We start from the raw sequence: 16,114 nt of genomic DNA, 5'->3' as shown, positions 1-16,114 counted from the left end.
TCCTCTGCAACGTTAGCCACACTTTCCGTATGAGACTGGTTTCTGCTATCTGTGGTTTTCCTGTGAACAAGCTCCACATCTACTTCTCTATTCAAACAATCCTCTCTGACACAGTCACCATCTTCTGTGAAGTCAGACTAACAGTCTGTAGATGTCTTACAGATGTCATTATTCATCCCTGATATGGCTGGTCATATGTTTTTGGTCATCCTCCTTTTCGGTGAGTTATTCCTCCATTCCAAGTTCCATCATCTGTTAGTGCTACAGGATTCTCTCTCCTCTTTTAATATTTTACTTCAGGAACTCTTTATATATTTCTGAATCTCATGGCTGTAAGAATTGTGTCTTATTCCATTGATCATCTTATTGATGTATTTTTCTGTGTCTTTATATTTTGTTCAGATCAGAATGACTACTGCTTGATAACATGTCCATTGATCTAGTGTAGTAACTGATACTTTACCAACTTGTGCAAAGTGTTCCTGTCTCACATGTTTATTTATTATTTAGAATGGCACATTTTCCTGATCAAGACCTATTTTGTTTTTTCCAGTCACATTCCAACACATCGAAGCTCAAGGTCATTACCAAGGTCATTGTGAGCGTTTTAAACTGGAATCATAATTATTATATATTTTTTTGTGTCAAACCATTTTTTCTTTTGTGTCAAACCTAAACTACATAGTTGTAGATGCACTGTTATCGTCTAATAGACAACAGTGACTTAATTGTTTTTCGTTTTAAATGTATATCAAGTGGTACAATATCTATGAGTACTTAAACATTGAAAATGAATTTATAATTAAATGAAATGTGACATCATCCCTCTGATCTCACAGACCTTCCTCCTCCCAGTCTGACAGTGAGGCCTGCAGTCATCAACGAGATAGACTCAGTTCAGCTGAGTTGTGAGACTCTTCCATCTCTCCATGTGTCTCACTGTTCCTTCTACATAGAGGGAAGATTTATTTATCTTCCAGACTCATCCTGTACGCAAACAATAATAGGAACAGAGCTGCTCAAGAGGACAGATCAAACATTTTCAGATGTGGTCAAAGTGACGTGTTACTATACTATAGAGAGGTCTCACACATCTCCATTAAGTGACCCTTTCTCAGTCACTGTTCAGGGTAAGTAGGTGGTTAATAAAATCATACACTTATAATACAATGTAACACACTATAATATAGTAGTATAATATAGTACATCTATAGTATAATACACCATAATACATTGTTATATATAATGTTCAACTATGTCAGTATTTATGTTTGTACAAAGTACATTAAATCCTATCATTATGTGAAATTAAGATGTTTAGGAAATACAACGTTTTAGATCAAATTCTTAGGGAGAGAATAATAAATATGGTATATGTTTTTCCCGTACCGTTAGTACTGTATGTGTGGATTACCTGGAATATTTTTTAAATGCAACTTTCAAAGAAGCACACTCTATTCTTCTGATCTCACAGACCCACCTCCTCCCAGACTGACAGTCAGTTCTACAATCATCAGTGAGAGAGACTCAGTTCATCTGAGCTGTGAGACTCCTCTATCTGTATCTGTGTCTCACTGTAACTTCTTCATGGAAGGGAGAGTTCCTAAACCCTCTCCCTGTCAGCAGACTCTCACAGGGACCGAGCTGGCGAAGTGGGCAGGTCAAACTTCACCTGCTGAGGTCAAATTTTTATGTTTCTACACTGTAGAGACTCACTATCAATCAACGTACAGTGACACTGCTTCTGTCACTATTGGTAAGAGATTATTGTTCAAATTAATACTATAAGTTTGACTTACTGTAATCACATATAAAATCCATCATTATATCATCATGTTGGCATTATATACAATTAATCAATGTATTCTCCTCACAGTTGAACTACAGAAACCAGACATTGATATCAATGATGAATCTTCTCATGGCATCACCATTACTTGTGTACTTCCTGAGTCTGTCAGAGATGGTAGTAGCTGTAACCTGTACACTGGAGACCAGCCTCAGGCCTACAAAGAGGCTCAGGCCATTAGGATGAGGTGGAAGTCATCCGTGAGAATACTCTGTACCTTCAGTGTGTCTAAGAATGATCTGTTCAGTCGTCTGCAGGAGAGGAGAGATGTGAGCTGTGACTACAGAGAGAACACAGGATTTTTCTCTCTCTCCCCACACAGTGATCTATATAACTTTACAGGTAAGGGACTCATTAAATAGTCTGGCTGACACCTAATTCGAAGTCCTGACTTCAGACTCTGGAAAGGCTATTTTGATGTTGTCGGGACGATGCGTGTTTCTAACTCAAACACCCACATGGACTGCCAACAGGTAGGCTACACATTTGTTTTGTTTCTTTTTTTAAATGTACTTCAAATCAAACTTAATTTGTCACATGTGCCGAATAAAACAAGTGTAGACTTTACCTTGAAATGCTTACACTGCAGTTCAAGAAGAGCTAAGAAAATATTTACCAAGTAGACTAAAATAAAAACTAATTGATAAAAGTAACACAATAAGAATAACAATCATGAGGTTATATACAGGGGGCACATGTACCGAGTCAGTGTGCGGGGGTACAGGTTAGTTGAGGTAATTTGTACATGTATGTGGGGTGAAGTGACTTTGCATAGATAATAAACGGCGAGTAGCAGCAGTGTACAAAAAGGATGTACTGGGCCATTCGCACTACCCTCTGTAGCGACTTACGGACAGATGCCGAGCAGTTGCCATAACAGGCGGTGATGCAACTGGTCAGGATGCTCTTGATGGTGCAGCTGTAGAACCTTTTGACCAACTGGGGACCATTGCCAAATCTTTTCAGTCTCCTGAGGAGGAAAAGGTTTTGTCGTGCCCTCCTCACAACTGTCTTGTTGTGTGTGGACGATGATAGTTCGTTGGTGATGGACACCAAGGAACTTGAAACTCTCGACCCACTCAAATCAAATCAAATCAAAATCAAATCAAATTTTATTAGTCACATACACATGGTTAGCAGATGTTAATGCGAGTGTAGCGAAATGCTTGTGCTTCTAGTTCCGACAATGCAGTAATAACCAACAGTAATCTAACCTAACAATTCCACACTACTACCTTACACACACACACAAGTGTAAAGGGATAAAGAATATGTACATAAAGATATATGAATGAGTGGTGGTACAGAACGGCATGGCAGATGCAGTAGATGGTATAGAGTACGGTATATACATATGAGATGAGTACTGTAGGGTATGTAAACATAAAGTGGCATAGTTTAAAGTGGCTAGTGGTACATGTATTGCATAAAGATGGCAAGATGCAGTAGATGATATAGAGTACAGTATATATACATATGAGATGGGTAATGTAGGGTATGTAAACATTGTATTAAGTGGCATTGCTTAAAGTGGCTAGTGGTACATTTTTACATAATTTCCATCAATTCCCATTTTTAAAGTGGCTGGAGTTGAGTCAGTATGTTGGCAGCGGCCGCTAAATGTTAGTGGTGGCTGTTTAACAGTCTGATGGCCTTGAGATAGAAGCTGTTTTTCAGTCTCTCGGTCCCTGCTTTGATGCACCTGTACTGACCTCGCCTTCTGGATGATAGCGGGGTGAACAGGCAGTGGCTTGGGTGGTTGTTGTCCTTGATGATCTTTATGGCCTTCCTGTGACATCGGGTGGTGTAGGTGTCCTGGAGGGCAGGTAGTTTGCCCCTGGTGATGCGTTCTGCAGACCTCACTACCCTCTGGAGAGCCTTACGGTTGTGGGCGGAGCAGTTGCCGTACCAGGCGGTGATACAGCCCGACAGGATGCTCTCGATTGTGCATCTGTAGAAGTTTGTGAGTGCTTTTGGTGACAAGCCGAATTTCTTCAGCCTCCTGAGGTTGAAGAGGCGCTGCTGCGCCTTCTTCACAACGCTGTCTGTGTGGGTGGACCAGTTCAGTTTGTCCGTGATGTGTACACCGAGGAACTTAAAACTTTCCACCTTCTCCACTACTGACCCGTCGATGTGGATAGGGGGGTGCTCCCTCTGCTGTTTCCTGAAGTCCACAATCATCTCCTTTGTTTTGTTGACGTTGAGTATGAGGTTATTTTCCTGACACCACACTCCGAGGGCCCTCACCTCCTCCCTGTAGGCCGTCTCGTCGTTGTTGGTGATCAAGCCTACCACTGTAGTGTCATCCGCAAACTTGATGATTGAGTTGGAGGCGTGCATGGCCACGCAGTCGTGGGTGAACAGGGAGTACAGGAGAGGGCTCAGAACGCACCCTTGTGGGGCCCCAGTGTTGAGGATCAGCGGGGTGGAGATGTTGTTACCTACCCTCACCACCTGGGGGCGGCCCGTCAGGAAGTCCAGGACCCAGTTGCACAGGGCGGGGTCGAGACCCAGGGTCTCGAGCTTGATGACGAGTTTGGAGGGTACTATGGTGTTAAATGCTGAGCTGTAATCGATGAACAGCATTCTCACATGGGTATTCCTCTTGTCCAGATGGGTTAGGGCAGTGTGCAGTGTGGTTGCGATTGCGTCGTCTGTGGACCTATTGGGTCGGTAAGCAAATTGGAGTGGGTCTAGGGTGTCCGGTAGGGTGGAGGTGATATGGTCCTTGACTAGTCTCTCAAAGCACTTCATGATGACGGAAGTGAGTGCTACGGGGCGGTAGTCGTTTAGCTCAGTTACCTTAGCTTTCTTGGGAACAGGAACAATGGTGGCCCTCTTGAAGCATGTGGGAACAGCAGACTGGGATAAGGATTGATTGAATATGTCCGTAAACACACCAGCCAGCTGGTCTGCGCATGCTCTGAGGACGCGGCTGGGAATGCCGTCTGGGCCTGCAGCCTTGCGAGGGTTAACACGTTTAAATGTTTTACTCACCTCGGCTGCAGTGAAGGAGAGCCCGCAGGTTTTGGTAGGGGGCCGTGTCAGTGGCACTGTATTGTCCTCAAAGCGGGCAAAAAAGTTGTTTAGCCTGTCTGGGAGCAAGACATCCTGGTCCTCGACGGGGCTGGTTTTCTTTTTGTAATCCGTGATTGACTGTAGACCCTGCCACATACCTCTTGTGTCTGAGCTGTTGAATTTCGACTCGATTTTGTCTCTGTACTGAGACTTAGCCTGTTTGATTGCCTTGCGGAGAGAATAGCTACACTGTTTGTATTCGGTCATGCTTCCGGTCACCTTGCCCTGGTTAAAAGCAGTGGTTCGCGCTTTCAGTTTCACGCGAATGCTGCCGTCAATCCACGGTTTCTGGTTTGGGAATGTTTTTATCGTTGCTGTGGGTACGACATCGTCAATGCACTTCCTAATGAACTCGCTCACCGAATCAGCATATTCGTCAATATTGTTGTTGGACGCGATGCGGAACATATTCCAATCCACGTGATCGAAGCAGTCTTGAAGCGTGGATTCAGATTGGTCGGACCAGCGTTGAACAGACCTGAGCGCGGGAGCTTGTTGTTTGAGTTTTTGTTTGTAGGCTGGAATCAACAAAATGGAGTCGTGGTCAGCTTTTCCGAAAGGGGGGCGGGGGAGGGCCTTATAAGCGTCGCGGAAATTAGTATAACAATGGTCTAGTGTTTTTCCAGCCCTGGTAGCACAATCGATATGCTGATAGAATTTAGGGAGTTTTGTTTTTAGATTAGCCTTGTTAAAATCCCCAGCTACGATGAATGCAGCCTCAGGGTGTGTGGTTTCCAGTTTACAAAGAGTCAGATAAAGTTCGTTCAGGGCCATCGATGTGTCTGCTTGGGGGGGAATGTATACGGCTGTGATTATGATTGACGAGAATTCCCTTGGTAGATAATGCGGTCGACATTTGATTGTGAGGAGTTCTAGATCAGGTGAACAGAACGACTTGAGTTCTTGTGTGTTGTTATGATGATCACACCACTTCTCGTTAATCATAAGGCATACCCCCCCGCCCCTCTTCTTACCGGAAAGATGTTTGTTTCTGTCGGCGCGATGCATGAAGAAACCAGCTGGCTGCACCGACTCCGTTAGCGTCCCTTGAGTTAGCCATGTTTCCGTGAAGCAGAGCACGTTGCAATCCCTGATGTCTCTCTGGAATGCTACCCGTGCTCGGATTTCATCAACCTTATTGTCAAGAGACTGGACATTGGCGAGTAGTATGCTAGGGAGTGGAGCGCGATGTGCCCGTCTCCGAAGCCTGACCACGAGACCGCCACGTTTTCCCCTTTTTCGGCGTCGCACAGGGTCGCCGGCTGGGATCAGATCCATTGTATTGTGTGGAAGGCAAAACACTGGATCCGTTTCGGGAAAGTCATATTCCTGGTAGGAACGATGATGAGTTGACGTTAATCGTATATTCAGTAGTTCCTCCCGACTGTATGTAATGAAACCTAAGATTACCCGGGGTACCGATGTAAGAAATAACACGTAAAAAAACAAAATACTGCATATTTTCCAAGGAACACGGAGCGAGGCAGCCATCTCTTTTCGACGCCGGAAGTCAATGCTCCGCTACAGCCCCGTCGATGCTAATGGGGGCCTGTTCGGCCCGCCTTTTCCTGTAGTCCACAATCAGCTCCTTAGTCTTGCTCACATTGAGGGATAGGTAATTGTCCTGGCACCACACTGCCAGTTCTCTGACCTCCTCCCTATAGGCCGTCTCATTGTTGTCTGTGATCAGGCCTAACACTGTTGTGTCGTCAGCAAACTTAATGATGGTGTTGGAGTCGTGTTTGGCCAAACAGTCGTGGGTGAACAGGGAATACAGGAGGGGACTAAGTACAGGGCCCCAGTGTTAAGGGTCAGCGTGGCAGACGTGTTGTTGCCTACCCTTACCACCTGGGGCGGCCCTTCAGGAAGTCCAGGATTCAGTTGCAGAGGGAGGTGTTTAGTCCCAGTCCTTAGCTTAGTAATGAGCTTCGTGGGAACTACGGTGTTGAAAGCTGAACTGTAGTCAATGAACAGCATTCTCACATAGGTGTTCCTTTTGTCCAGGTGAGAAAGGGCAGTGTGAAGTGCGATTGAGATTGCATCTTCTGTGGATCTGTTGGAGCGGTATGCACATTGGAGTGGGTCTAGGGTGCCCGGGAGGATGCTGTTGATGTGAGCCATGACCAGCCTTTCAAAGCACTTCATGGCTACCGACGTGAGTGCAACGGGGCGGTAAACATTTACGCAGGTTACCTTCGCTTCCTTTGGCACAGGGACTATGGTGGTCTGCTTGAAACATGTAGGTATTACAGACTCGGTCAGGGAGAGGTTGAAAATGTCAGTGAAGACAGTTGACAGTTGGTCCGCGCATGCTTTGAGAATACATCCTGGTAATCCGTCTGGCCCAGCGGCTTTGTGAATGTTGACCTGTTTATAGGTTTTGTTTACATCGGCTACCGAGAGCATTATCACACAGTCATCAAGAACAGCTGGTGCTCTCGTTTATGATTCAGTGTTGCTTGCCTCGAAGTGAGCATAAAAGGCATTTAGCTCATCTGGTAGGCTCACGTCACTGAGTAGCTCGCGTCTGGGTTTCCCTTTGTAGTACGTAATATTTTTCAAGCCCTGCCACATCCAACGAGAGTCAGAGCCGGTGTAGTAGGATTCAATCTTAATCCTGTACTGACGGATGCTTGTTTGATGGTTCGTCTGAGGGCCTAGCCGGGATTACTTACAAGCGTCCGGAGCGAGTCACTGGTACTTCCTGCTTTAGTTTTTGTTTGTAAGCAGGAATCGGGAAGATATAATTATGGTCAGATTTGCCAAATGGAGGGCAGGGGAGAGCTTTGTATGCATCTCTGTGTGTGGAGTAAAGGTGGTCTAGGATTTTTTTTTCTCAGGTTGCAGATGTGATATGCTGGTAAACATTTGGTAAAACTGATTTAAGATTACTTTGTGGCTCTGCTGGGTTTTTTTTTTATAACAAAGCACATTGCAGCAGTAAGAAAGGTCCTGGTTCTACTTTGCCTCTCATCATCACAGTGAATCCTACAACAGGTGTATTGGTCCTCTAAAGGACCGTCTTTGCAAATACTGTTTCCCATTATACATTCAGTCAAAGGTCTGGGTTTTAACAATAATGTGCCACATTATAATATTGTGAACATGTCATCTTTCTATTGACTGAGTTCTGTTGTTTACAAAAAAAATATGGAATACCTTTATTATTGTGTAATCAGATACACAATTAACTCTTCTTGTATTGCTTCCCAGCAGGTTCGACTGTTAATTCTACTTTGACCAACTACCAATAGGACCAATAAATGTAACTTAGTTTGCAGTTTACATGTTTATGTTCACATTAATTCACTAAAGCTCTGACCAGTTTACTAATAGATCTATTCCCAGTTGCTTGTAATTTCAGTCCAGATTTGTGTACTTTTAGTCCATCTAAATTGTAGGTCATGTGTAGTGTACTTCTCTCTTTGTGCTTAATTAATGGCTTTCTTGTGTAATATGAGTTCTCTTCTCACCAGGTTTGACCTTTCCTTTGACCCCCAGTACAGCACTGAATCCTACATCAGGTGTGTTAGTCATCTTTGCCTAGTTAGCAGATAAGCATCCATCTCTAGCTGACTACCTGTCTTTTCTTAAACAAATGAAATATTTAAATCAACTCTTGACATTTAATATTGACTCTGGGAATACAAGCTAATGACCATTCCAATGTCACCAAACAGAAACAGCTGTGAAATTATGGCAGGGAGCAGTGGGTGTGGCTTCTGGAGTGGTCATGTTCCTGATGGGATTGACAGCTGTCAGTCTCTGCAGGAGGACCAGTGAGTACTTCTGATTCTGCATAACAAAGAACTTACAAACATTTTCCTTTCTCATATTAATGTAATTGCCTTTGACATGGGTTAACCTTTCAACTCCTTTTCATGATATTGTATAGGGTAGGCTATATCTATCAACTCATGTCGGTCATATTGTACAGGGTATGCTATATTGAATATAAATAATTTAGCCTAATCTGTTTTTCAGAGAAAAACAATTCTCAGAGGTAAGAATTCCCCTTGTGAATATGATGCAGATTGTATCAACCTTTAGTTCTGTATTGTCCATGATGAGATGTTCTTACCACAACCTTCTTATACTTTTATGTTGTACAGACCTACAGCCAGACAGGATGATCACAGCCAATGTATGTTCCAAACAAAATACACCAAGCACTGCACACACTACTAACACAACTACACACATGCATGTACAAACACATATTCTAATTTCATTTTAATTTTGTTTCTGTTGTAGGTGATTTGGTGATGGGAGCTGTGAGCAGTGCAGGCATGTTGGATTCAAGGGATGCTGGGATCTATTCTCTCATCACCTATGTACCGTCCACGTTCTTGCCCTCAGGTGAGTTTGTAACAGAATGTCTTCTGTCCCTGTCTTCCTGACCTGGGACGTGAATTTGGGAACTTCAGCACAATAATACTTTGTCACTCAATGTCAACTATACTAACTTAAAACATAAATAAAGTGTTAGTCAGAGCATCTTGAAAGCGTGAGAACAGAGCTGTAAGTCTGCAGGGTGGTTTGAGGCAGGAAGAGAAGTGTGAAGTGACATTAAGAACAGCAAAGTAACACAAACACGCACATACACACACACACACACACACACACACACACACACACACACACACACACACACACACACACACACACACACACACACACACACACACACACACACACACACACTCTAACTCAGTCTCCCTCTGTGTTGTACAGGCCCTGTTGAAGAGAATGGACAATCACCTGAAAAAGACAATGTAAGTTCAGAATCAGCTACTGTGTTTGGTGATTATGAAAGACTCAGTTTCAGATTGATGTTTCTTCTGTTTAGAATACATTACATTTACAGTACTGTACATTCAATGGACTGAAGTTAAACTGTTTGTTTATTTTCTCTAGTCTGATACGTACCACGTATACAGCTCAATCCCCGACAGACCAGCAACCTCAGCCCAGCCGGATGGGTTGTACAGTCTTCTGCAGACACACTGACTCTACACCTCTGGCTCTCTGTAGCTATGTCTCACATTTCTCATACAAATACCCTCTTTCTCACATGATGTCCTTTATTATCCTCACTACGATATGCTAGCGTCCCACTTCGTCAACAGCCAGTGAAACTGCAGGGCGCCATATTCAAAACAACAGAAATCCCATAATTAAAATTCCTCAAACACACAAGTATTTTACACCATTTTAAAGATACACTTGTTGTAAATCCAGCCACAGTGTCCGATTTCAAAAAGGCTTTACGACGAAAGCACACCAAACGATTATGTTAGGTCAGAGCCAAGTCACAGAAAAACACAGCCATTTTTCCAGCCAAAGAGAGGAGTCACAAAAAGCAGAAATAGAGATAAAATGAATCACTAACCTTTGATGATCTTCATCAGATGACACTCATAAAACTTCATGTTACACAATACATGTATGTTTTGTTTGGTAAAGTTCAAATTTATATCCAAAAATCTGAGTTTACATTGGCGCGTTAGGTTCAGTAGTTCCAAAACATCTGGTGATTTTGCAGAGAGCCACATCAATTTACAGAAATACTCATAATAAACATTGCTAAAAGATACAACTGTCATGCATGGAATTTTAGATCCACTTCTCCTTAACCTCTCTAGGGTATGTGGGACGTTAGCGTCCCCGTTAGCGTCCCCTCAAACACACAAGTATTTTACACAATTTTAAAGCTACACTTGTTGTAAATCCAGCCAAAGTGTCCGATTTCAAAAAGGTTTTACGACGAAAGCACACCAAACGATTATGTAAGGTATGAGCCAAGTCACAGAAAATGACAGCCATTTTTCCAGCTAAAGAGAGCATTAACAAAAAGCAGAAATAGAGATAAAATTAATCACTAACCTTTGATAATCTTCATCAGATGACACTCATAGGACTTCATGTTACACAATTTATGTATTTTATGTTCGGTAAAGTTCATATTTATATCCAAAAATCTGAGTTTAAGCAAGACGCTACTGTATCACTTGGCAAAAAGCCTGAGAAAATGCATAGCGCCACATTAAAATGAATGACTATGAAAATTACTATAAAATCAAACTTTCATTAAATCACACATGAAAGATATCAAATTAAAGCTACACTAGTTGTGAATCCAGCCAACATATCAGAATTCAAATAGGCTTTTCAGCGAAAGCATACGATGCTATTATCTGAGCATAGCACCATTGTTAACAAAAGAGAGAAAATATTTCAACCCTGCAGAAGCGACACAAAACGCAGAATAAAAATATAATTCATGCCTTACCTTTGACGAGCTTCTGTTGTTGGCACTCCAATATGTGCCATAAACATCACAAATGGTCCTTTTGTTCGATTAATTCCGTTGATATATGTCCAAAATTAAAACGATATGTAGCATGCCTTCTGTTTGATTGAAACGCATGTCTAGGACACCAGGAGTGCCTCGACTTCAAGATGGCCGTATTTCTTCATTACACAAAGGAATAACCTCAACCTATTTCTCACGACTGTTGACATCCAGTGGAAGCCGTAGGAACTGCAAGCAAGTTGCTTAGAAATCTGGTTTCCCAATGAAATCTCATTGAAAAGACAGTGACCTCAAAAAAAAAACATCTGAATGGTTTATCCTTGGGGTTTTGCCTGCTAAATAAGAGTATGTTATACTCACAGACATGATTCAAACAGTTTTAGAAACTTCAGAGTGTTTTCTATCCAAATTTACTAATAATCTGGTTTCCCAATGAAATCTCATTGAAAAGACAGTGACCTCAAAAAAAAACCATCTGAATGGTTTATCCTTGGGGTTTTGCCTGCTAAATAAGAGTATGTTATACTCACAGACATGATTCAAACAGTTTTAGAAACTTCAGAGTGTTTTCTATCCAAATTTACTAATAATTTGGGAAGTCACATCTATTATGGCATATCTTATCTCCTGGCGATGAGCAACTGGCAGTTGAATTTGGGTATGTTTTTCATCCAAACGTGAAAATGCTGCCCCCTACCCTAGAGAAGTTAATGCAACCGCTGTGTCAGATTTCAAAAGAACTTCACGGAAAAACTACACCATGCAATAATCTGAGTACAGCGCTCAGAGACCAAAACAACCCAAACAGATATCCGCCATGTTGTGTAGTCAACAGAAGTCAGAAATAGCATTATAAATATTCACTTTCCTTTGATGATCTTCATCAGAATGCACTCCCAGGAATTCCAGTTCCACAACTAATGTTTGTTTTGTTTGATAATGTCTATCATTTATGTCCAAATACCTTTTTTCGCGCGTTTAGCACAGTAATCAAAATTCATGAGGCGCGATCACTAGGTGCAGACGAAAAGTCTAAATGTTCCGTTACAGTCCGTATAAACATGTCAAACGATGTATAGAATCAATCTTTAGGATGTTTTTAACATAAATCTTCAATAATGTTCCAACCGGAGAATTCCTTTGTCTATAGAATTGCAATGGAATGCAAGCTAACTATCACGTGAAAGCGCGTGGTCAGCTCATCCTCTCTGGCAGACCTCTGACTCAATCCCCTCTCATTCGCCCCCACTTCACAGCAGAAGCCTCAACAAGATTCTAAAGACTGTTGACATCTAGTGGAAGCCTTAGGAAGTGCAATATGACCCCATAGACACTGTGTATTCGATAGGCAATGAGTTGAAAAACTCCAGACCTCAGAATTCCCACTTCCTGGTTGGATTCTTTCTCAGGTTTTTGCGTGCCATATGAGTTCTGTTATACTCACAGACATCATTCAAACAGGTTTAAAAACTTCAGAGTGTTTTCTATCCAAATCTACTAATTATATGCATATTCTAGCTTTTATGGCTGAGTAGCAGGCAGTTTAATTTGTGCACACTTTTCATAAAAAATCCCCAATGCTGCCCCCTACCCTAGTGAAATTAACACTCATCAAGTTACTGAACACGTCTCTTAGCATGTATTATATATTTTACATATGGACACCTGGCTTCTGTTACATGCCTATTCATAATATCTGTTACTGTGGTAGCATTTCTATTATGGAGTTTTGGAGGAGTTTGGAGCATATAATTTTTTCCTCCTAGTAAATGCTGTATTTATGTATATTCTGTGTGATTCCTCCTTCCATAACAGTTGGATACAATTTATTAAATAAAATGTCTTCGTACAGAAAATTTTAAATCACAATATCATTAGTTAATCTATTGCATTATGAGGCTATAGAGTGTTTGTTTACATTTACTTTGTACCAACATTGGAGTAAAACAAGCTTATATTTTTGGGTCTTGATTGGGAATCACAGTTTAACTAGGTTGCTGTAGTCATGAGGCCTTTATAAGTTATATTCTTCATGAATCAATGGGTTGATATAATTAAAGATTGCCTCTTTAATACACACATACTGTAGGCCTACAAACTGATTTAGCTTTTGCAGACACCTTTTCATCTTTCTTGGGTGGATCAGAAGATGGTGAAATTACTTCTTCGGAGGCTGCTGCTTTTTTGGGTGGCATTATCAAACTATTAATCTCAAATTAGACTACATAAAAATGTTAGTTTAAAAATAAAACAACTGTATTTTCTAGCCTCTAAATGGAATGGGATTCCAGCTTTATGCCCTTCAAGCAACTCCGCCAAAAACCACAGGCTAAATCATAACAGATTCTGACAATTAGGAAGCAGTTTTATTTTGCTGATCAGCTTACCTGCAATGCTCTGTCATATTTGTATTTGTTTTATATTTAACCTTTATTTAACTAGACATGTCAGTTCAGAACAAATTCTTATTTACAATAGACCGCTGCGCCACACGGGAGAGCCTAAAATTTTTTGTGTCACGCCCTGACCTTAGAGATCCTTTTTATGTCTCTATTTTTGGTTTGGTCAGGGCGTGAGTTGGGGTGGGCATTCTATGTTGTGTGTTCTATGTTATCTTTTTCTGTGTGTTTGGCCGGGTGTGGTTCTCAATCAGAGGCAGCTGTCTATCGTTGTCTCTGATTGAGAACTATACATAGGTAGCTTGTTTCCACCTGTGTTTTGTGGGTAGTTGTTTTCTGTTTTGTGTCTGCACCAGACAGGACTGTTTCGTTTCGTTCACTCTCTTTGTTGTTTTTTTGTTGTTTCAGTGTTCAGTTTATTTATTAAATTACAATGAACACTTACCACGCTGCGTTTTGGTCACCTTCTTTCCAGGACGATCGTTACAGTTTGGGAAGTCATATGTTTGGGGGCGGCAGGTAGCCTGCCATATCAGTTCTGTTATACTCAGAAACATTATTTTAACAGTTTTAGAAACTTTAGAGTGTTTTCTATCCAAATCAACCAAATATATGCATATCCTAGCTTCTGGGCCTGAGTAACAGGCAGTTTACTTTGGGCACGCTTTTCATCCGGAGGTGAAAATACTGCCCCCTACCCAAGAGAGGTTAACCATTTTCACTGTAGTGCCCAAAACATCTTTCAATCTGTCATGCATTCCTTTGGCAGCAAGAGCCTCTCGGTGGATGCTGCAGTGTACCCAAGTGGCGTCGGGAGCAACTGCTTCCATTCGGATTACCACTTAGTCTCCCTGTCATGGATTTTGCGCCATCAGTACAGATACCAACACATCTTTACCACCAAAGTCCATTTGATGTGACAAAAATGTCCAGTACTTTAAAAATATCATCTCCTGTTGTCCTGGTTTGCAGAAGAGGATGTCTTCCTTAATTGGACCTAAAGTAGGGATATCATCAGATCGAGTCTCATTCCCTCACCACATTTGTGACACAAGAGACTAATGTTCAGTGTCTCCTCTGCTCCAGAGACATAACGGCACATCATCCGTCAAGTCCTACAAGGAATTGAGGGGGTCCACAACATCTCAGATGATATCATTGTGTTTGGGAAGAACACACAAGAACACAACAAACGACTACAATTCCTGAGATGACTGCAGAAGAGGGGGCTCACCCTCACCCTCAACAGTGACAAATGTGAATTCCAACCAACAGAGATGAAGTTAATGGGCCACGTTCTCTCAAAGAACGGCGTCGGAGCAGCACAGTCAAAGGTGGAAGCGGTGCAGAACACACGCAGACCGACAAATGATGCTGAAGTAAGGAGTTTCTTAGGACTGGTAAACTACTGCGGCAGATTAATCCCTAATCTGGCAACCACATCCGTACCGCTGAGAAGACTATCAAAAGCGTCAAGGAAATGGACGTGGGGAGATGAACAAGAATCATTATTCAACGCGCTGAAGAACGTACTGGCCAGTTCACATGACCTGACCTACTTCAATCAAGATGCAGAGACACACGTGATTGTGGATGCTAGTCCAGTGGGGCTACGGACTATCTTGAGTCAGAAGCAAAAAGATGGTTCACACAGGCCAGTGTACTACGCTAGCCGTGCTCTCACAGATGTAGAGCGACGGTATTCTCCGACTGAAAGAGAGGCACTCGCCATAGTCTGGGCGTTCAAGAAGTTTCATGTGTTTCTCTATGGCAAAGACTTTGTAATGGTAACCGACCGCAAGCCTTTTGAGACCGTTTATTCTCCAAAATCCAAACCATCAGCGAGGATCGAGAGATGGGCACTGAGAATGCAGCCTTACAGATTCAAGGTTGTATACAAGCCTGGGCCTCAGAATGCAGCCGACTCACTGTCACGGATGACTCTGAACCCTCCGGCATCTCTATACTATGGGGACGACCACATTTACTTCATAGCCAAACACGCAGTGCCATGTGCATTCCGTCACCAGAGCTGGAAGAAATGTCAGCAATGGATTTAGTTCTAGCTACTCTACGAACAAGCATCAGACAGGGGGAATAGAGCACATATGACACTGCATACCGACGTGATCAAGAAGAACTCTCTATTGTCGGACGGACAGTTCTACGAGGCAACCACATTATTATTCCACGAGCAGCTCAAAAACAGACTTTGATGTTAGCACACGAAAGGCATCAGGGGATAGTAAAAAGTGTGGTAGCCAAACATTGATAAAGAGGTTGAACGGCTCGTGAAGTCCTGTCCAGCATGTCAAGTCAATGACACACCACCAAAGCAGGTCCACACAATCAGAACAGAGCTACAGTACCAGCTAAACCATGGCAATTCCTAGCCATTGACATGTGTGGGCCGTTCCAACAGGAGAACACCTCCTCGTAACATCAGACTACTACTCAAGATGGGTTGATGTA

The 16,114-nt window shown here is 42.3% G+C and overlaps 1 protein-coding gene and 1 long non-coding RNA gene across 2 annotated transcripts; both read left to right on the top strand.

The window, feature by feature from the left end:
* The first annotated feature begins 854 nt into the window (after window positions 1–854).
* LOC139540990 (uncharacterized) lies at window positions 855–9,115 on the top strand. Its single transcript, XM_071345124.1, has 7 exons — window positions 855–1,130; window positions 1,475–1,756; window positions 1,877–2,191; window positions 8,404–8,451; window positions 8,608–8,706; window positions 8,912–8,930; window positions 9,040–9,115. The coding sequence occupies exons 2-7, from the start codon at window positions 1,588–1,590 to the stop codon at window positions 9,113–9,115; spliced, it is 726 nt and encodes a 241-aa protein (XP_071201225.1). The 5' UTR covers window positions 855–1,130; window positions 1,475–1,587.
* Window positions 9,116–9,181: 66 nt separating this feature from the next.
* Window positions 9,182–14,065, top strand: LOC139564317 (uncharacterized). Its single transcript, XR_011672719.1, has 3 exons — window positions 9,182–9,286; window positions 9,662–9,702; window positions 9,845–14,065. It is a non-coding gene; the product is annotated as an uncharacterized lncRNA (long non-coding RNA).
* The last annotated feature ends 2,049 nt before the right edge of the window (window positions 14,066–16,114 follow it).

Source organism: Salvelinus alpinus, chromosome 2, assembly GCF_045679555.1.
Source record: "Salvelinus alpinus chromosome 2, SLU_Salpinus.1, whole genome shotgun sequence".
NCBI classification, from domain to species: Eukaryota; Metazoa; Chordata; class Actinopteri; order Salmoniformes; family Salmonidae; genus Salvelinus; species Salvelinus alpinus.
This window is presented reverse-complemented; position numbering and strand designations above follow the sequence as displayed.

Bases quoted from the DNA above. Each gene is read 5' to 3' on its own strand.
- LOC139540990 (XM_071345124.1), top strand. From the start codon at position 1,588: ATGGAAGGGAGAGTTCCTAAACCCTCTCCCTGTCAGCAGACTCTCACA. The intron at 1,757-1,876 runs GTAAGAGATTAT...TTCTCCTCACAG, and splicing joins CACTGCTTCTGTCACTATTG to TTGAACTACAGAAACCAGAC. The intron at 8,452-8,607 runs GTGTGTTAGTCA...GTCACCAAACAG, and splicing joins AGCACTGAATCCTACATCAG to AAACAGCTGTGAAATTATGG.